At 37.8% G+C, this 21,897-nt stretch overlaps 1 protein-coding gene across 1 annotated transcript in view; it reads left to right on the top strand.

Moving 5' to 3' along the window:
- PIEZO2 (piezo type mechanosensitive ion channel component 2) overlaps window positions 1-21,897 on the top strand; it is a 454,182-nt gene that overhangs the window by 268,393 nt on the left and 163,892 nt on the right. Inside the window, exons 5-6 of the mRNA XM_073331610.2 lie at window positions 2,978-3,140; window positions 18,206-18,413. Coding sequence (XP_073187711.2) covers window positions 2,978-3,140; window positions 18,206-18,413 — 371 coding nt within the window. The remainder of the gene's footprint in view (window positions 1-2,977; window positions 3,141-18,205; window positions 18,414-21,897) is intronic.

The following is a 21,897-nucleotide window of genomic DNA, read 5'->3' as shown; positions in this document are numbered from 1 at the left end:
TTACAGTATGGGCTTTGGCCCCTTAGCCTTAACTCCTGTTTTAAATCCCATTTCTCATAATATCACATTTCATTATGCATTTTGTAAAATCCTACAGGCACTTGATTTTGTTAGTAAAACGAACTGTGAGCAACAGCACACAAAACTTTGACACAACAGACTTTCATGTTTGTTTTTCTGGGATGTGATTTGCAGAGGAGATAGGGCCTGTATCCATAGCGGTCTATACTCCTGAGAACTACTGGTGTGTTAAAATCACCTTTTAAATTTATCCTAGTGTAGCTGATTGGATCCTATGGAACTGACTTTTAAACCTCAATAAGACACATTTTGTAGTGGCTTTATTTCTAGAAAACTCTCACTAACTGTGCATTGAAATGGTCCATTCACACAATTATTTCACAGGAACAGATCAGATCTATTTTCACAGTGAATCTTGCTAATCTGATGTTATGTGTGTCCAGTTAATCTCTATCTATTACAACAAGTACTATCCTATTGAGAAATTTACTTCTGAACATCTACAAAGTCTTCACTTCCTGCGGTGCTAAACATACTGTCTTACATCGTGATATACCATACAGTTCTATAGCATTGAAACAGAAGCACAGGAAATATGCCAGTGCTCTACTAATAAAGAGGCTAATGTAATCTGTTGACTGTCTTGGAAGCCTTTCTTGGACACTTCAGCCTTTTCTCTGCTATAGTACCACTTGAAAGCATTGGCCAAAACAGTTTCAAGATACTCAGTTGCCATGGAATGCATGTTTGCAGTGTTGTTGTAGCCATGTTGGTCCCAGGGTAGGAGAAAGACAAAATGGGTGACCAACTTCTGTTGGTGAAAGAGACAACCTTCTTTGTGAAGCTTGAAAGCTTGTCTCTTCCACCAACAGAAGCTGGTCCAATAAGAGATATTATCTCACCCAGTTTGTGTGTCTGATGATTTAATGCATAATCACTCCAGTTTAATACTGCAAGAGTGTAATACTTGAGAGATGCACAAGTCAGGAAGATTGAAATAATATACAAAGGTTCTATTTTCTTTTCTTTTTCTTTTGCAAATAAGTCTTCATTAACTTTCTTCTGGAAGGTACATAATCCGTTGGGTTCAAGTCTATTTGAATCCAGAGGTAAACAAAGGACTTAAGGGGATGACTACCCTGCCGCTGGGAGGTCTGACTCTCAGCCGGTATAGATGGACTCATTCTAGCCCAAGCTGCCACCAGTGGCACAAACATCCACACTGCTATTTTAGTACACTAGCCCAAGCAGCGTGTTGCACCATGTGTAGTCATTCACATCACACCTGTGAAAAGTGGGTGTTAAAAGCTAACATTCTTAATTCTTAGCACTTTGTACCTGATTTGCACAAACAAGAAGGTGGGAGGCAGTGAAAAATCAGGTCCAATTTGAGTTTTTGCCTGAGTTAAAAACTGTAGGATTTGACCCTGTGTGTGCGCACTAATGGGCAAGAGTCCTATAGACAATTATGTACGTCTTTTACTACACACAGCATTGATTCGTAGCAGTGATGCTAGAGGTATTTTGGTGAGTCCAAAAATACTGGAATGATACCCAGTTACCAGTTGAACCTTAGCAAGGATTTCTTCTGTAAATTTCAGTGCTGCTAGGATATAAACACAGAAAGACTGAGATAATAATTTTTAATAGACCCTAAAAATATGTCAGGTTGTTGTTTCTTTTCACTCATACAGTTCAGGCACTGAGCTGGTAATCTAGTCTACTCATCTGTAACCTGTGTGTTCCCACAATCCATTGCAGTCATTAAACCTGAAAATAGTTCTAGACGTGTATTCTTTTAAAAAGTCAATCGCAAAACTATCTTTGAAATAATTAAGCTTGTATCCTGTTAATAGTAGTTAAAAAGTGTAGGAAGTCAATGTAGCAGCTTAAATAGACCAGTCATTGTGTCAACTAACTACAAGTCTAAATTCTGTTAACAAAATTAATCAAATTCAGATGCAGCATCCAAACCCATAGAGGTAATAGTCCCCAGACAAAACAGTTTAAATCTGCACAGTACAGCATATTGTGTACTTTCCATTAAATTCACTGAGCTATCCAGATATTTAGGAACAGGAAGTGGGAGTCCTAAGGAAAGACATGGCACTTTCTCTCTAGTTAGTTCTTAAGGATTAAACTTGCTTTTGTGAACAGTAGTAAAAGGAAAATGACATACAGCTTGTATATATTCCTGAATACTGTATGCGTCATAGGGTCTCCAGTAGTTATACAATTTTATAGCTCATTAAAGTTTCACAATAGAGGCCAAAAAAAGATTAAGTGGTATTTAAAGGATCTGGTTAAAGAAAACATTTTGTTAAATATTATAGTAAAATATAATGTTTTATTTTTCATATCTTTAAAGTGAATATAGCACTCCTGAAAGATGTCAAAATATAGAAAGACTGAAATTCAATTTTCATAGTAGTGGTATATCACTGGGCTGCAGGCTTTTCAGTACTACCCATCTATGTCTCAGTTGTGATTAAGGGATAAGAGTGGGTGGGAATGTAATTCTACCTCCAAAACTATGCAGTAGTTTTTCTCCCTGCTATGAATACCACCCAGGGTGATGGTTGGGTCTGTGTTTGTACACATCTGTTCTCTTGGAACTGGACTGAGACTTTTTGAGAGCCATCGGATTTGAATGTTGATTCTAGGGCAGTTTACTCTCTCCACTAAATAACTTTAGGATCTACAAAATGACTTTTGATCAGCCAAACAATGTGCTGGAATATTTGCACAAGAAGACACTACTAGGAATGAATCACTTATACTGTAATTACATGGCACCAAGACATTCTGTCACAGTTGTAAAAATTACTTACTGTTTCACTCTGGGAGGTGTACTCTCCAACACTTTTAAAAGAATGGTGTCCAGTTAACTTAATATTTCAAGCCAATGCAGAATTAGAAGTAACAAATGTTTCCTTTGTTTTTTCAATCTATACAGTGTGAAGGGAGCCGATGCTGGCAACGTGATCAGAGTGTTTGTACCAGATATCGGGATGTTCATTGCTAGCTTGACCATATGGCTTGTCTGCAGAAACCTTGTGCTGAAGCCAGTGACAGAGGAGGCAGCACAGTACAACACACAATTTGAAAATGAAGAAATGGTATTAGATGCACATTTATACCTGTATAATGTTTATTATTATTATTATTATTATTTTATTATTTATTATGTATTTGTGTTATAGTACAATAGTACCTAGGAGCCGTAGTCATGAATCCCATTGTGCTTACTATCCTTAATCTCATGGGGTTGGAGATCAATACCCTTTCACGCACTGAATTGTATCTTACTCTGTGAGCAATCTTGCTGATTTTATTTTACTGCCCGATGTGGAATAAAACCCTATTCAGCATGAGGAAGGGTATCAGCATTTGGTGCTTAACCACCAAGAATCTCTCATGTGGTGTGTTTAACTTAATTCAGGAGTGATGGAGTGTGACCTTAACGACGTCTGATTATGAAAAAATCTTAATTTTATGAAATCTTTTTATATATAATTTTTATTTCAGAAGGTGTATGTGTTATCTTTGGTTTTTTTTTTTTTTGCTGCTTACATCAATTCCATGCCCTGAAAACAGAGAGAGCACTGAGAGTACATAGTCATTTAGATAGAACAATTCCCATTCTGCCAATACACAGAACAAAAAGACAGTCCCCATTCCAAAGAGTTTATAAAGTAAATATAAGATAAGAGTAAGAGACAACATATGGAGACAGACAGACAGGGAAATATAAGGAAATAACTAGACAGTATTGGTCAGTGTGACTTTTAGTTAATACTGTGTTTTGAGGACCTTGTCTGAGCTAAATTTGGAAAATATCTCACAAGTGTATTTAAAAGTGACCTTGGTTTCATAAAACAAAAACGAATGAATCTTAAGAAGAAAAACATACCAAAATCATTGTCTTAAGGAAGCAAAATGGAAAATTAAAAATTGAATAATTATTGATTGACCAAAGATTCAAACGTTGCATTAGGGTCTGAATTATTCAAATGTTCAGGGTCTTCAGATCCAGAGTTTTGATTTAGCCCATTATGGTGACAAACCAGCCAGACATTTGGATCTGTTTCTTTTCCAAAGTTTGAGGGTATTCAGAACTGGGTGGTTTTTTTCAGAGTCACTACTAGGTATTTTGCAAAATTGCTTGAGATTGCAACTTTTGTCTGTATTTCCCAAAGCCTAATGTCCATGACCAGCAGCATCTGAAAGGGAAGATACCTCATGGACCGTGCTTTTTGGAAAGAGATTGTTAAATTTGTGAATAATTTTGTTGCCTTTGCCTACTCTGGGTATATAGTGACATCATGGGAGCAGATGGTGGCAGAAAGATTAAAGTAGAAAATTCCCCTAAAGCTAGAGAAACAAATGAACAAAGAAATACAAATATTGGGAGTCTGCACGTTGCTGTGCTGGCTGCAGCGAGGCTGATGCATTTATGGAATGTATCACTGAGTGTCGGTGTTTGTGGGGATTTTGAAGGATTCATAATTTTTTGCACATTGGCCCCATTTGTATTAATTTTAATTGATATTTTGGATTTATGCTTTGGATGAGTGTGTTGAACCAGGAAACCTAAATAAATACACCAGTTCTTCAACACTGCACTGGCTTGCAGATTACCATGTTTTAGGAAGCACACTGGACTGGGTCTTTAATTGGTTTAAATTGTTGCATCTCACCCTGCAAATAAAAGCATCTGAAAAAGTGGTAAGTCCAGCACAATGCCACAAAGTGAACAGTCTGGGGGTTTATTGTACCAGCAAGTGAAGCAAATTCCATAGCTGAGGAACTTCTGCCAGGAATCCCTGCCACCCGTCTCCAGACATAACATTAAGAGTGCATCGGTTGATGACCCCAGCTACACAGTGCCTGAGGAAATCGGAAGCCTTTTAGATTACTAGGTTCCAAGCCATAGAGGGCTTTATAAATCAAAAAGTCAACACCTTGAACTGCACTCAGAAGCAAATAGTATGCCCTGCAGCTTTACCTATTTAGGACAGGTAGTCATATACATAGAACAGTTCCCATGTGCTCTCTCTGTTTTCAGGGCATAGAATTACATGATGGTAAGCAGTGTAAAAAACAAAGATAACACATCTACCCTCTGAAATAAAATGTAAATATAAAAAGATTTGATAAAATCAAGATATTTATCAGATGTTGTTAAGGTCACACTTCACGCCATCACTCCTGAATTAAGTTAAACACATCACATGAGAGATTCTTAGGGTGGTAAGCACCAAATTCTGATATCCTTTCTCATGCTGAGTAGTGTTTTATTCCACGGGCAGTAAATCTGTAAAGTAAAATCAGCGAGACTGCTCACAAAGTAAGACATAATTCAGTGCGTGTAAGGGTATTGATATCCAACCGTAAGGGATTAAGGATAGTAAGGATCAATGAAAATATGGAAATCCTGATTCATAATAGTGCATCCAACTTTCAGAGAAACAGACCTGCACCAGAACAAAAAAAATGTACAGTATTGTGAAGCGCTGGAAAGGGGATGGGAGGCACACAATTATTTGTAAGTAAAGCTGTCCCAGTAATAAGCATAGAGTGTGGTTTTAATGAGCAGTGAGTCATGAAGTAGAAAGGTTTGCCAGGTACCAGGCTGCAGTCCAGCTCATTACCACCCCTAAATGGTTGCACACTTGGAGCAAATGTGTCTGCAGGCCTTTTTTATTAGGACTCAGAAAATCTAAAGCAGGTGAATTCAGCTGGAGAAGGGCCGAGACTGCAAACTCAGAGAAGCACAATGCCAGTCAAAAAGTATAAAAGATGAGGGGGGCAGTGAGAGAAAAGAAAAGAGGAAAGTTAACTTCCCAGCTGTGTCTGAAAGTAAACAGTTACTGAAGCAGATGGTGATTTTATGTGTCAATGTGCAGAGACAGTATATACAGTTTAATAGGTATTAGAAAAAAAATTGTTTTTCTTGAGACTGTGGATGACTATGCCAGTCAGCTTAGGTTTATGGAAAATAGATCCTGTCAAACTAACTTGATACCTGTTTTGGATGAGATGACGAGTTTGGCTGATAATTGTAATAGTGTTGATACATAGACTTCTGTAAATCATTTGGCTTAGTATCATATGGCATTTTTATTACAAAATCTAGAACAATACAAAATTAACATGGTACACAGTAAAGGACTAAAAGCTAGCTAACTGACAGGTTTCAAAATGTAATTGTCAATGGGGAATCATCATTAAGTACGTGTGTTTCTAGAGGATCCCACAGGGATCAGTTCATGGCCTTATATTTAATATTTTTATCAACACCTGGAAGAAAACATAAAATGGTTGCTGATAAAGTATGCAGATGACACAAAGATTTGGGGAGCGGTAATAATGAAGAGGACCGGTCACTGACTGGTAAACTGTGTGGAAACAAACAATATATGTCTTAATGCAGTCAAATATAAAGTCTTACATCTAAGAACAAAGAATAAAGGCCATACTTACAGCCCTGGGAAAAGGTGACTCTGAAAAAAGACTTGGAGGTCATGGTTGATAATCAGCTGAACATGGGCTCCCAGTGCACCACCCCAGTCAAAAGGGCTAACGCAATCTTTGGATGTATAAACAGAGGACTCTTGAGTAGGAGTAGGGAGGTTATAATACTGCTGTACGTGGCACTGGTGTGACCACTACTGAACTACTGTGTCCAGTTCTAGTGCTCACAGTTCAAGAAGGATGTTGATATATTGGAGAGGGTTCAGAGAAGAGCCACAAAAATGATTAAAGAATTGGAAAACATACCTTATAGTGATAGACTCAAGTAGGTCAACATAGAACGGCCATACTGGGTCAGACCAATGGGCCAGCTAGCCCAGTATCTTGTCTTCTAATAGTGGCCAGTGCCAGATGCTTCAGAAGGAATGAACAGAACAGGGCAATTTGAGTGCAGTATTCAATCTATTTGGCTTAATAAAGAGAAGGTTAAGGGGTGACTTGATTACAGTCTGTAAGTACCGACATGGGAAACAAAAATTTGATAATGGGCTCTTTAGCCTAGAAAACAAAAGGTATAAAAAGGTCCAATGCCTGGAAGTAGAAGCTAGACAAATTCTGACTGGAAATAAAAAGCAGTTTTTTCACAGTGAGGGTAATTAATCATTGAAACAATTTACCAAGGGTTGTGGTGGATTCTCCATCACTGGCAATTTTAAAATAAAGATTAGATGCTTTTCTAAAGGATATGCTCTAGTTCAAACAAGAATTAATTCAAACAAGACCTGTGTTTATACAGGAGGTCAGACTAGATGAACACTTATGGTGCCTTCTGGCATTATAATCGCTGAATCTATGGATTGTCTAGTATTGTAAGTGACTGAAAAAATCCCTGGAAGACTGCATAACTTAAACTTTACCAGATGGGGTGATCTTAATTGGAATGTACATTTTTAGTTTTGCTCTCATTGTACTTATCACCTTCCCCCTCAAACTTTATTCTTGTCCATGACACTTAAAATCCTAAAAAACCCCTGGTCTGTGCTTTAGGTCAAAGTATCTGAGCCAGGTTTAGGCTCAGACTGTCCCTGACTCTCAATTTGGAATCTCAAAAATGTTTGATGAAAAGGTTCTTAAATAAAGAAAAGTTTAGAAAATGAAAGTCATCAAGGAAGGATAGTCTTGTGTTCATGGCACTGTAATGGATTCAGGAGATCTGGGTCAATTCCCGGGTATGCCACAAATCTCTTTTGTGGCCTCAGGTCGGTCTCGTAATTTCTCTATACCTCAGTTCTCCATCAGTAAATGAGGATAATAAAGCTTCCTTTCTCCCACCCTTTGCCTGTCTCATACACTTGAATTGTAAGCCATTTAAGGCAAGGACTGTGTTTTACCATGTGTCTGTCAGCACCTAGCACAATGGAGAATCAGTTTTCATTGGGCCCTCTATGAATGATAATCCAAGGCAAATGGTATGAAATATACTGAGGTCTAAAACTGTCCCATGCCTCACCTAAGGCATCCAAAACCTTTAAAACTACATTGGAACATAGGGGTTGCCATACAGGATCAGACCCAAGGTCCTTCTATTCCAGTATCTTGTCTCTGACAGTGGCCAGGACTAGATGTTTTAGAGGAATTTGTAAGGACATGCAGATATGGAATAACCTGCCCCCATATTAAGTCATATTCTGATTTCTAATAGTTAGAGACTGGCTGAAGTCCTGAAGCATGAGCTTTAATATCCCGTCCAAATTTTATAATTCATTCTGACAACTGTATATTCTTGATATCAGTATAATTATCCAATCCCTTTTAAAATTTTAAATTCTTACCCTCAGTGACTTCTTATGGCAATAAGTTCCACAGTTTAATCATGCTTAAAAGTATTTCCTTTTTTAAATTTTTTAATTTCATTGACTGTTCCTTTATTCTTGTGATATGAGACAGGGAGCATAGAAGCTTTCCATTTACCATCCCTCAACTAATAATTCTTTTATATTATTTTATCAAGTCCCCGCTTCTTTGTCTCCTAAGATAAACAATCCCTCTCTTCCCTTTCTGGGCCCTGGATCATTGTTGTTGCATATCTCTGAATCCCCTCTAGCTCTGTAATATCCTTTTGAGTTGGGGTGACCAGTACTGCACACAATAATACAGTTGAGGCCACACACACTGATTATATAAAGGCATTATTCACCATCCTATTCCTTAGGTATCCTAACATAGTCTTACCTTTGTTAACTGCAGCTGCACATTGAGCTGAAGTTTTCACTAACACGTGTACAGTAATATCCAGGTCCCTTTCTAGAGCTGATACAATTCATTTAGAACTCTGTAGGGTGAATGAGTAGTTTAAAAATTTCCCTCCAATGTGCATTAGAACTTGTGGATCTTGCATTTGTCAACGTTGAATTTTGTCACTATGTTGTCCATTCACCTTGCTTGATTAGCTGTCTAGGAAGTTCCTCAGTCCTCTGTTGTCATGAATAACCTAAATAATTTTGTCTTCAAATTTTGCTACCTCACTGCTCACCCACACCTTCACCCCCACCACCTCAGATCATTAATAAATGTGCAGCAGGGAAACTTGAAACATGCCACTGTTTACCAGAAAATAAAGAGACTAAAATGCTCACTTTTTTAGGTATTGCAAGTGAAGTCTTAGCCCGCAGGCAGTTAAGTCTGCCAGTTTCTCTCTCATTAACAAATGGTGTTTCAGCCTCTCAGGTCAACCTGCCTAACTCCATATGTGTGATTTCCCCCTCTTTTGCTTTGGCTTATAGTCCTCACAGTCTTTGAATTCAAGATGTAAGATTTTTATTACCATATTAGGCATGTAATCCTGTGTTGGATTCATATGAAATTTGCTTAGGTGTATCTTGGGAAGTGAAATCTCTGTCCATTCCCTGTGCAATAGCTATTGTGTGCAATATTTAATTATGTGCCTTCCCCCATCTCCCACTCTAAAACACCAATTTTCTTTTCCAATTTCTTGTGTATTTCAAAAATTCTTTTGATCCTATATAGATTTCAACCAATAGTGCACAACTCATTTTTGCATACACTCTGGGGAGCATAGCTTTCTAAGTTAAGAGTTCTCCCCATAGGAGGCTGTTGATTGGCTTTGCCTACAGAGTTAGATCAAAAACCATTATCTTTCTGTCACAGCCTTCAGGTTCCCCTAGTTTTCAGTAATTTCTCATGTGTTAAACATTACTATAATCTCCGGTTCATATTCTCCTTTCACAGTGGTGTAACTCCATTGACTTCAGTGAAGTTACCCAGGATTTACACTAGTGTAAATGAGAGCAGAATAATGCTTCCTAGAATCACAAGTTCAGATCCTAGCAGGGTTGACTCAGTTCTTTCTGTTCTGAATGAACTGCAGTGATCTCATGAGGCTTTTAACTTACATAGGAGTTTGCATACTTGTCTGTGGCTTAAAGTTTTGTCTATATTGTGGTTTAAATCAAACTGAGGAACAGTATTTAATTCATTGTAAAGAGGGTTTCTAGCACAGTTTAACTTTTAAAATCTCTTCTTCATTATCAGTGTTAGGACTCCGTTTTAAAACAGGGTATGAGTATGAGCTGATCCTGTCCACAGAGACCAGTTGAATTGTGTTATAAACAAATTAAAAATTCAATTTTCCCACTGTATGTAGGGTACTGTGTGCTGATCAATTGTTACTCTCCTTCCAAAAAATGGGTGCATTTTTGAGGTGCTATATTTATGTTCTTAAAGTGTCTAGGACCTTTATGGAAGAAAGGAGTTGAGTATTTGAAAGATGATGATAATTGCTTATGACATGAATGAATCTTGTCTCGCAGTTATATTTTTGTGTATTACCATAATGTTTTAAACTTGTTTTCATCAGCACGGTTGTCTTATTCCTGTTATAACTGATTTTCAGGCTATATAGTAGAGTCGTAAACCCTTTGCAAGAGCTAATCAATCTACAGTTTATCACTACTCTGAGATCAGTATTCAATGCTTCACATAAGTTATTGCAGGTAAAATGTTTACCACTCTACAGCGTCAACAAGGAGTATTTTGATATAAAGAAATTTACAAATTCAATAGAATCTTAAAAATTGCAAGTCCAGTCTTGCAAACTCTCTTCCACATGAGTAGCCCCATATATCTCAATGACATTATTTGTATGAGAAATGATTCATTACCCGAGTAGGGGTTTGCAGGGCGTGCCGTCAGCAAATGGTTTTACTTTTTCCCTCCTAGAGTGAAATCCTGGACCATTTAAATTCAGTGGCGGTTTTTCAGTTAATTTCAATAGGGCCAAGATTTCATCACTAATTTCCTTGTAAATATTGAGGATTAGATTGTGTCTGTTAGATGTAGGTCTGTTCTGGGGTCGTTGTGTTTGGGCCTCCCTCCAAGGGAGCTTTAAGGAGACATTGTGCAACAAGGAGCCTGCCAGCAGCTCTGTCCTTTGATATGCTCTGTGGCAGGCCAGTTCAATAGGAAGTTGTGTCCAGTGGGAAATGCCATTCTCTGTCTTCCCTACCTCATTTTGGAAGAGACAGCAAGCCACAGTTTCTTCTGAGCAGTTATTCAATTATATTTCAATGTAGGTGGCTAAATACTGAATATAAAATACCATCCGATGTTACTGTCAAAAATCACCAAATAGAACAGCAGGAGAATTAAAAATACTTGGAAAGCTCACTGCAAAAATCCCGCACATAAACCACAATATTAAGAAAAATATTCATATTGATTAACAAGAAGGATATTCTTATGATTTGTTTGGTTTGTGTTTACCTTTCACAGAGTGTCTCCGTTTGTGTTGAAGAGGGGTGTAAAACTGATAAATGCCGTATTTAATTCAGCATCAATGGGGGTACTGCATCCTACTGTCATCATACATTGATTTAGGTTCTGGAATGAGCAAACATTAGAGTTGCTAGTGTCAAGAGTGGAATCTGGGAGGGCTGTTCTTCCAGTCATAATCTGCAACCCTCTTACTACATTTTTTAAACAGGAACCCCAGTCACTTTCTGATTAAGTAAAGGCCTGGTCTGTTGCCCACTAAAGTCATTCAGAGGTGCTTAGGGGCCATAAGTGTCTGTGACACTTCAATAGCTCCTCCAGTTTACATCATCAGAAGAAAGTTTGTCAGCAGAATATTGCATTGTCTTGCTTATTTTTTCTTTGGATATTTTTGGGTCATATCCTCATTTGAAAAATTCTGCATATACATTGAAATCCCTCTTCCTTCCAGTTCCCCCATTTTTTAAAGTAAATGGTAGATAGCTTCTTAAAAAAAAATTTGCTTTGCGCATTGTAGACCTTTAGTCTTATTACAAATGAGCTTAAAAATGTGACCTGCAAAATGTTATCACAAGTTACATCGAGAAATGAACAAAGAGGTTTGGGTAAAAAAAGAGAAAATTGAATCAAAATACCATAAGCTATTCTCATAGTCCAGCTGAAACCAAGGTATTGGAAGCAGAGATCTTGTATGCAAACCTAGTGGTGTAAGATTTCCATCCCAGTTTCCAGGCCAAACAGTTCAGATATAAGCATTATTTAAACAGAAACTTTTTGAAGTAATCCAGTTACTAGTTACAATACCCACAATGATCTATATCAATTATACCTAACAATTGTATAGGGCTATTTTTAAGTAATCCTCACAACACCCCTGTGAGGTAAGTACGGAAGATAAATATTTTCCCTATTTTACAGGTAGAGAAATAGACACAAGAGGTGACATTGCAGTTGTAGTCTGAAAAATGTCACTATGAAAATGGCATTGTGAGGCTCTCCATGTGTTGCTCTTTTATTTTCAGATAAAATATGCTCATATACCTTTTCTGCAAATGGAACCAGAGATCTCAGAGTTAAGTTGGTTTAAAAAAACCCAAATTTGTCAGGAATCATCATTGGCAATAAATGTTCTACAGGTCAAATAGTGCCTTCCAACACATTTATGCAACCCCCGCTGTCTCTGTGTTATGCTCTCTGAGACACCTGGGGAAACCCATTATCTTCTATGAGTTTGCACAGGTGTAACTGATTGGAATTTAGTGAAGAATTCTGTTGATGTTGAACAAAAAAGAATAGAATCCAGTTTGCTCTCTTTTAGCTGAGCATGCTTTAGAAAGCTGACAAGACTTCAAAGTTGTGAGAATTTATTTCAGCCAGTAAACTCTCTGACTCACAGGGATCTGTTGAATAAGAAGGAACCATTTTTACATAGAAATTTTTCAGAGTATAATCACACTTCATGCAACTTGCCTTAGGTCACTCGTCAAGACAGCGTCAGGGCCAGAATTAGAACTCAGAAATTCCTGTCATCTTAGTACACACTGTATCTCTCATTATGTTTTGCACTTCTGTACTGCATATAATCAAAACATTCTGAAACATGAATACATTCATCCAAACATCAAGTTTATAATAGTATGTCCTGCCATTACATTCCTGTTTATGTCTATAAGCATCATACACTGCTTGATACACATACATTGATGTGTAGTCTTTTGCTATTGCATTTAGAAGAAAAATTGGTTTTGACATAGTTGCTCAAAACTCAAAACAAATTTTGAGGTTTGGATAAGTTCAGATAACCTTTTTTTCCCAAACTGATTTCTCATTTTCTCACTCCTTTGTGTTTCCTGGTTCCTGGGAGGAAATGTCAAAATACTGCAGAAGAGGCTATTTGTGCAGCCTTTATGATCTAACTTGAAGGAGGAAGCACCTGAACTCTCATGAGAGACTATTCTTGTGAGCTTTCCAGTGCCATTAAACAGATCAAAAAGTCAAATAGTGTAATATATTGGCAAACTTTGGAGGGTTTTTTTTTTCCCATTCTGAGCCACAGAACCTTTTGAGATCCACCTATGTCTCCTATAACATCTCTGGTTAGTAAAAATTGAAATGATGACAACCATGAGATTTTTAAAGGTTTAGATTCCTGTCCTTTCTAGTGTCCAAAAGTCACTGAATGACTATTCCGTTTATTTACAGATGTAGTATCCTTAGTTGTAGGTACACTACGAAAAGGTTTTCTGGTGCAAGAATGAATTTAAATTGAGACTAAGGCTGCCTGTTAGTAAATACATTTATGGGGCCTAGGATATCTCAGTGCATTAGTGTTTATACTGTACCAGATGAAACATGTAAAAGCTAGATTTTATTAAAGCAGTCCCCAAAAGTAGCTAATGGATATTCTGGCCCTAGTCATGATAGTAGCTGCCACAGAGGCAAGACTCTTTCTCTGCCTGTGCTTTATCTCTGTTTGGCAGTTTTAAAAAGTGTTGTACAGTGAACACTCCTGGGACTTGCACAAAGTTGAAAAACTTAAACTACATTTAGTCTGTTTATAAAAAAGTCATGGGGCCCCATTCTACATAGAAAAGGCCACGGAAACACATTTTTATGACTCCAAAAATGTTATATACTAGTTCAATGGAGGGGTTTATGTGATTTAATCGGCAGCCACGGGGATTCTGTAGTTGCATAATAAGTAATTTATTATGGAAGTAAAAGTATTTTTCTAACTATGTTCTATGCAGCATTGGTTTGTAGTCTCAGGCTGACCCATGTGGCATGAAGGCTTTGCAAAACAGTCTGCCTTGAATAATGCTGTTTTATGATGAGCATGTCCAGCATATGCATCAAAAACTGTTGGAACAACAGACAGGTTATCACCAGGTGAAAGTCAAAATCCTTAGTCCATTCACGTTGTGCCCAACCTATCCCAACCTCAGTGATTACTTCCATTTTTATTTGAGAAAGCAACAATAGAAGCTTCAGAGTTGTCATTATAAACAATCTGTTAGATGTTAATTGAGACTGGTAAGCAGGGACTGGTAAGTCCAGAAAGACTCTTCTTCCGAGTGGTTCTCCCCCCCTCCACCCTGACAAACACCCCAACACCCAGACTAAAGGGGAGTAAGACAGAATGTGCATCAGATTGACTAGAACTATGGGGAGCTAAACTAGGGTGACCAGACTCTCAAAGTGGAAAAACCAGGATCCCTATTGTGTTGTAGGGAAACCAAAAGGCTATTTTTGGAAAGAATTACGATGATATGCATAGGATGAGTTTAGCAGCTGAGATGGGTTGGAAGAGAGAAAAAGGGTTTCTGCTCCACCATTTGTGCAACAAAGCAACTTCCCTTCTTTTCCTTACTTGTCACCCTTGTTTTTTTCCTTTTATTTCTTTTTACCTCCCTTCTTTTCCCTTTTTTCCATCTTGTGTATTTCCTGCCGTTTGTTTAATACTATTTAAATTTTCATTTTATCCCCCCAAGACCAGTTTTTAAATTCATTTTTCTGTTCCCTTCAGGGTAAGGGTTTTGGGGTTTTTTTGGGGGGGGGGTTGATTTTGTGTTTTTTCTCTGTCTTCAGTTTATATTTCCAGCTCTTGCACATATGTGAAGCGCTGACTCAGGATATTAAGTCATCATTATTGTTTTAAAATAATATAGACTTCCTATTTAATATAGACTCCTAGCAATTACATTTCTGTAATGATTTTTATATTCAAGGCATTTTACGCACATTCATCTATGCAGATCCATCTATGCCAAATTCTGCCTAGCAGAAGAAAATGTCTGTCATTCTGGTCTCCTAGAAGAGTGCTGCTCTGCTCAGGTACCGATTTTGCCAGCATGGCCAGGGGATGTTATGATTCAGCTTTCAACTTCTTGGAAAATCTAGGCTGAGAACTAGCAAATATGTCCTTAATAAACTCCTGTGTGTGGTAGCTAAATACTATCAACATTTACAGATGGGGTAAGTAAGGAAGATAAATTAAGAACATTCTTTAAGAACATAAATTAAGTCCACCAAGGGAGTCACTCTCCAGGCTGGGATTAGACATTGGGAGTTCTTAGCCCAAAGGTCTGTGCTCCAATTACTGGACATGCCAATCTCTAGTAGAAAGCATAATTTGTATATATACAAACAAAATCTGTTTTCAAAGTTTCCACTTGAGCTCATTGTTTTAATCCACATTGTAATTTATATCGAACATCTGCCAGTCTCCTTTATAATAGCAGTTACTTTGAAATTATCTTTTTATTTTTGTTGTAAACAGTATCTCCATAGATACAGATAAATAAATGGAAGAACTGAAGATGTTCTCCTTTATATAGGTCCGTGCACACTAAAAGCTCAATCCCACATCCCTGAAGATCCAGAACTTCCACTGATTTCTTTGTTTTTTGCATGCACATAAGAGTTATCTGTTTAATGATCATGTTAAACAAGAAACGTAGTTAGAGCTACAGTTGGCTTGGAAACACAGGACTGGACCCAACGGGGCTAAATAAGAAGTTCTTCTAGTAATTGTAGTACATAGGAAGGTGTCATTGTACTCTTTTTCCTGTGTTTTTCCCTTTGATAGGGTGATAGGAAGAATATTATGCAGCATTTAGCTGAACTGCATTTAGCATTTAGCATTGTTTTGTGGTTAATTATTTAAGTAAAGTAGCATCAACTAGAGAGCTCTCTAGACATGAGTTCTAGCAAGGGCAGCAGACAATAGTAATTCCTCTCCATGCTAGCCCTCCCTCCCCGCCCCCGAAGTGTTTACTGGGTGTGCACATTGCAACCTCCTAATGATTGTCTTGCTTCTAGAGCTATTAACCTTGTTTGTTGAAAGCCATGAAAATGAACTGTGAAGATGACAAGGTGGTTGTGACGCCAGCGCACTCCACTTATCATGGACGTAATTAGTGAAACAGCCGGATGTGTCTGAGAGAGAGGAGGATTTCCCAGACCAGCTCTACGGCATTTAATACATATTTAATTGTCTGCAAAATAGAAACTCTAGATGGAACAAGCTTTTTCTGGGCAGTCACAGACAATATTAATGGGAAGAGAAAGTTGGCACAAAGTTTAAAGGTGAAATGGAACAAGAGGGAGTTTCTTTTCCTCGGGGAATCCACCTAACAAAATTGTAATGAAGTATTCTGTACAGTTAAATACTCAGAAGGATAACAGTTCTGCAATTGCCACTGGAAGCCTCCCAATCAATGCTGTCTAATTTGTCATTTCCAATGGCTGCAATAAATACGTTGTTCTCTTGAAAAGTCATTACAGATATAATACTCACACATGCCCCAAGCTATCAAAAAGAAAGTAATTGGGTCAGATGCTCAGCTGGTTTAATTCTGAGTCACTCCAGTGAAACAAATGGAACTATGCCAAGTTACACAAGGTGAAGATCTGGCCCATTTATTGTTAGATTTTTTTCCCTGGACCAGGGCACCATTAAGTCCTAACAAATTACTTACCTATTGGGTGTGTCTTTTCTGGTTTTCTTCTTCTTCTTTCTCTTTTTTTCATTATTTAATTCCCCTTTCCCTCCCATTTTCATTGTTTAATTGCTACTTAACATTTTTCAAATTTGTCTTTCTGTCCCTTGTATTATTTGTTTCTTCACCATCTTTCTTTCTCACATTCTCTCCCTCTCTCTCATCCTTCCAGGCTTCCACCTTTCTTTGAGTTTGAGTGGTACATCTCTTTCCCTCCCAGTCTTTTCATCCATCCATCCATCCTGAGCTATCACCTTCCTCACAGCTCTTTGATTCTATTCCCCTGTCCCAAACACATGCACACTTCTCCTTCTTCTCTCGTTCCCTGTTGCTGGGATTCTCTCCATCTCTTTCTCTTCCCTGTCGGTGGGAATTGTTACCTGAATACCAGTCCCACATGCTGGGCCTCCTCAGTAAACCCATTTGTAGCTGGATAAATTGATAGTGTAACATTACAGAAACAAAATAGAATGGGGATGTGGGGACCAACTGGGACACTCTTTTGGTGAATTTGACTCAGTCAGGTTTGAGTAACATAGTGCAATCAGTGGATATATTGAAGAAACAAGAAAGCTTGTTTATTGTAATGTTTCTATCTGTGATCTCTTTTTGCATTTATACTAATAGCACACTGGTATTAATCTCTTTTAGAGAGTCACATTTATAGCCACATCCATACTAGAATGACATATATAGAATTCTCTTTCCCTTTCTCTATGAAAACTAGCCTTGATAGTAGCACTATTTGATATAATGAAGCAAATCTAGGTTTGGAAGAAGGCCTAGATTTTTTGATTTCTGAGTCCAGGCATGCTACTGATAGTTGTCATGGCTGTTCGTCGTGCCAGTGCCTCTTGCTAACTAATCTATGGAAAGATCAAGGAAAAGGCAGCTAACACACCCTTCCATCCAATTGATAAACTCTGGGTTCGTAAGCAGGGGGGAGGAAAGAACCTGCAATAGGGAATGGTAATGATCCCAAGAAGGAGGTTACCCTGAGGAACATCATCTGGTAGGGAGTCACCTTTGGTCTGGACTTGGAAATAATAATAATGATCTGTGTCTCAAAGGGACTTAACAAAATCTAATCAACAAACCTGGCAGAATGTTGAGTGGTCATAATTTTGAATAGAGACATGTAGAACTGGAATTACCTGCTAGCTGCCAGAGGAACCAGCTGGATTGCATTTGCCAGGGAAAATCTCACTCTCAAATATTTTTCATCTCTTTCTTTTCAGACAAGTCTAAGGTGGTAGCCTTAGATATCCAAATGGACTTCTAATATACCTTTCACAACTCTTTATTTGGATTATTTTGTGATTATAGAGTCAGTCACTATTAAAAAGACTTGACAAATAACCTATATGACACAAGTCCCTTGTTTCATCTCACATTGTTTTCTCTCTCTTTCTAAGGCTGGAAGAGAAAAGTTAGAGCCAGATGATGCATTGATATGTGAGGATTTGGATGGTGGAGAAAATAGCGAAGAGGAATTTGAAGAAACCACAAAATTAAAACTACTGCGCAGAATTGCCTCACTGGCTTCCAAACTGAAAGAGTTTATTGGAAACATTATAACCACCGCTGGAAAAGTTGTTGTTACAATTTTACTTGGTTCAACAGGTTGGTGCTTTTGATAAATTCATCAAGAGTCCCTGAGATTATGCATTGTACAAATGAATTTTCAGCACTTTGGCACACTGGGGAATAAAAATGGAAATTTGGAAGGAAAATTAATTTCTGCTGATTTTTATTTAAATTAGCTTTTGTCAGGCATGGAATTACACTGAGTTGCTTAATTTCATTTATTTATTTATTTATTTTGGTGCTAGTACTAACCGGTCCACTCATTGCATATGTTAATTTTAAAGCTATTATTATGGCCAAACTGTAAAAGGCTACATGTTGTAGGTAAGAAGTGGAATGTGCATTAATAGACTAGGTGCTAGCTCCTTCTACTAACGCACACTCACACTGACTCCCTCACACTCACACACGTCTCACATGTCACATACCTGCACATCACACAATATTAAACATACACAAAACAAAACATTGCTACTCTTTATTTACTGGTGTGTTATACATTCTGTAATAAAAAATGTTCAAATTTGATTTTTTTTATGAAATTACAAAATTGGTTGATAAAGGTAACACTAGTGACATAATAGACTTCTGTAGGGCATTCAACATACTCCTGCATGACATCTGATTAATAAATAGAACTATATAAAATTAATGTAATCCATATTAAATGGATTAAAAACTGATTAACTGATGGATCATGAAAAGTAATTGTAAATGAGGAAACATCATCCTAGGGCGATGTTTCTAGTGGGGTCCTGCAAGAGTCTGTACTCCCAATGCTATTCAATGTCTTTATCAAAGAATAAAACAGAATTAAGTATAAAATTTCTGGTGAAATTTGCAGCAGATTGTCAAAAACAGTGGGGAAGTGGTAAATCGTGATGGGGACAGGTTAGTTATGCAGACCAATCTGGATCACTTGGTAAAGTGGGCTTATTTGGATAACATGCATTTTAATGAAGCCAAATCTAGGAACATAGAATGTAGGTCACACCTAAAAGATGGGAGACTGTATCTTGGAATGAAAAGACATGGAAAAGGACTTCAGATTCATGGTAGATAATCAAATGAACATGAGTTTCCAATGCGATGCTTTAGCTAAGAGGGCAAATGCATTCTAGGGATATATAAGCAAAGAATATAAAGGAGGAGTTCAGAGGTGATATTCCTTCGGTATTTGGAATTAGTGAGAACATCAGTGTAGCACTGTTTCCTGTTCTCGTGTCTGCACTTCAAAAAGGATGTTGAAAAATCAAAGAGGACTTAGAAAAGAGCTATAAGAATGATTTGAGGTCTGGAAAAGATGTCTTATAGTGCGAGATTTAATAAGCTCAATCTGTTTAGTTGGGGGAGGGAGGTTAAAAGGTGAATTGATCACAGTCTGAAAGTACCTGCCAAGGGAAAAGTTTTTTTCTGATAGTAGACATTTTTTTAATCTAGCAGAAAAAGGCATAATAGTTGCAAACTAAAACTAGACAACGTCAGGCTAGAAAAAAGTGAAATTTTTTAACAGCAAGAGTAATGAGCAATTGGAAGTGAGCTGTAGCTCACGAAAGCTTATGCTCAAATAAATTTGTTAGTCTCTAAGGTGCCACAAGTCCTCCTTTTCTTTTTGTGGTTACAGACTAACACGGCTGCTATTCTCAAAATTTACCTATGAATGTGGTAGATTCTCCATCACTGAAGACTAAATCAAGACTGGATATCTATTTAAAAGAAAGAACAGTGTTATAGGCTTGATGCAGATTGGATGAGTTTCTGTGGCCTCTGTTTTGCATGAGGTCAGACTAGATGATCATAAGGGAACCTTCTGACCTTTAAATATATGAATCATGAAAATGGTACATACTCACAGATTATATACTGGAGGAGAGACAATAGCTTGGCCTAAAGTACAAGCCTGTGATTATGCTAATACAACACAGACCAATTTACTGTTAGTGGAAGGTTCTTTTAGCACAGATATATAAAGCTAACTTTAGTATGTACAATACTGTGTGTCCTACACCTCAGCAGTGAGGTTTATGCTAGCTTCTGCTAACATAACCCAGGATGAAAGACCCTGGTCAGCTGAAGCACAACAGGAAGTGGGGATTTTCATCAGTGTAAAGAGTTCACAACCCTACTCAGCTTGGGAGCTGAAAGGGAGACATCATCACCCAGGAGTGAGTGGAGCTGGCCAGGAGAGCACGCTGGCCGGTGAATGCATTGATTCATCCCATCCATCAAGTGGCTTCCGTCTGATGGTAGAGCTCCAAACACAGTTTAAAGCTGCATCCACCAAGGCAGGGGTTCTCAAACTGGGGATTGGCACCCTTCAGGGGGTCACAAGGTTCTTACATGGGGGGTCGCAAGCTTTCAGCCTCCACCCCAAACCCCGCTTTGGCTTCAGCATTTATAATGGTGTTAAATATATAAAAAGTATTTTTAATTTATAAGGAGGGGGTCACACTCAGAGGTTTTCTATGTGAAAGAGGTCACCAGTACAAAAGTTTGAGAACCAGTGCACCAAGACCTGGATCTTTCTGAGGCACAGCAGGCCACTCTGCTGGAGGATGACTACCCAGACTCAGATGAATGAGCCCCAGATCTCTTGGGTTGTATCCACCTTCCATTCAAGTATGCAATTGTCAAGATTTTTGAAGCAAAATGGGCCGGATTCATCCCTAGTGTGATTCCATTGACTTCAGTGGAGTTGCTTTGGTGATGCCTTTGGCACATTATGTAGGATGAAAGTTTCTTATGTCACTTCCTCCAGTTTCCTGCATCTTAGATATGAGCATCTCCCCATCCCCACCTCCTCAAATATCCCTCTTACAGGGTACAGTAGGCGTTTCATGAGATGTTCTCCAGCTGTGAAGAGTGAAAATAGCAACTTCACAAATGAAATGTTGTTTAAGTGTGTAAAAGAAAATCTACGTAGGATACAAGACAGCCCTTGGTATACACTAAGTATTACAAATATTTATGAGATATAAATTGGATTACTTTTCATCCATATTTGGCACTTACATAGACCGCATGTACTGGATATATTGTAGATGCTCTTTTATTTCCAGTGTACACAGTATCTCACTGACTGGGACACAAATTTCTAGTGATTAGAAATTCAATGATTACATGGGAAACTTTCACACCATATTAATTAATCATAGTATTTTATTATCCTACTGATTATTTTACAGAAATGTTAACTTGAAATCTAACAATTTTTTAAAAAAAGTTAAAAGTATTTTCAGGTACAGTACCTACCTCTGCGTCTCACTGCTGATTTGGGGGTTTATGATCACAAATTCTTGTTTTTCTCTCCCCTTTTACTGTGGGAAGGAGCTGCACAAACTAGGGACAGGAAGTACTCAGAGGAAATATTGAAATTGACTATATATAGGCATGGGAGAATTTGATTTTATAATTCTTTAATTACAGTAGATGTTGAGATTCAAAAAGTTAAAGCTTTATAACCATTAAACACAAATTATCAACATCACATGTCAAAATACATCAAACTCTAATAAGTTAT

Source organism: Lepidochelys kempii, chromosome 2 (assembly GCF_965140285.1).
Source record: "Lepidochelys kempii isolate rLepKem1 chromosome 2, rLepKem1.hap1, whole genome shotgun sequence".
In the NCBI taxonomy this organism is placed as follows: domain Eukaryota; kingdom Metazoa; phylum Chordata; order Testudines; family Cheloniidae; genus Lepidochelys; species Lepidochelys kempii.
This window is presented reverse-complemented; position numbering and strand designations above follow the sequence as displayed.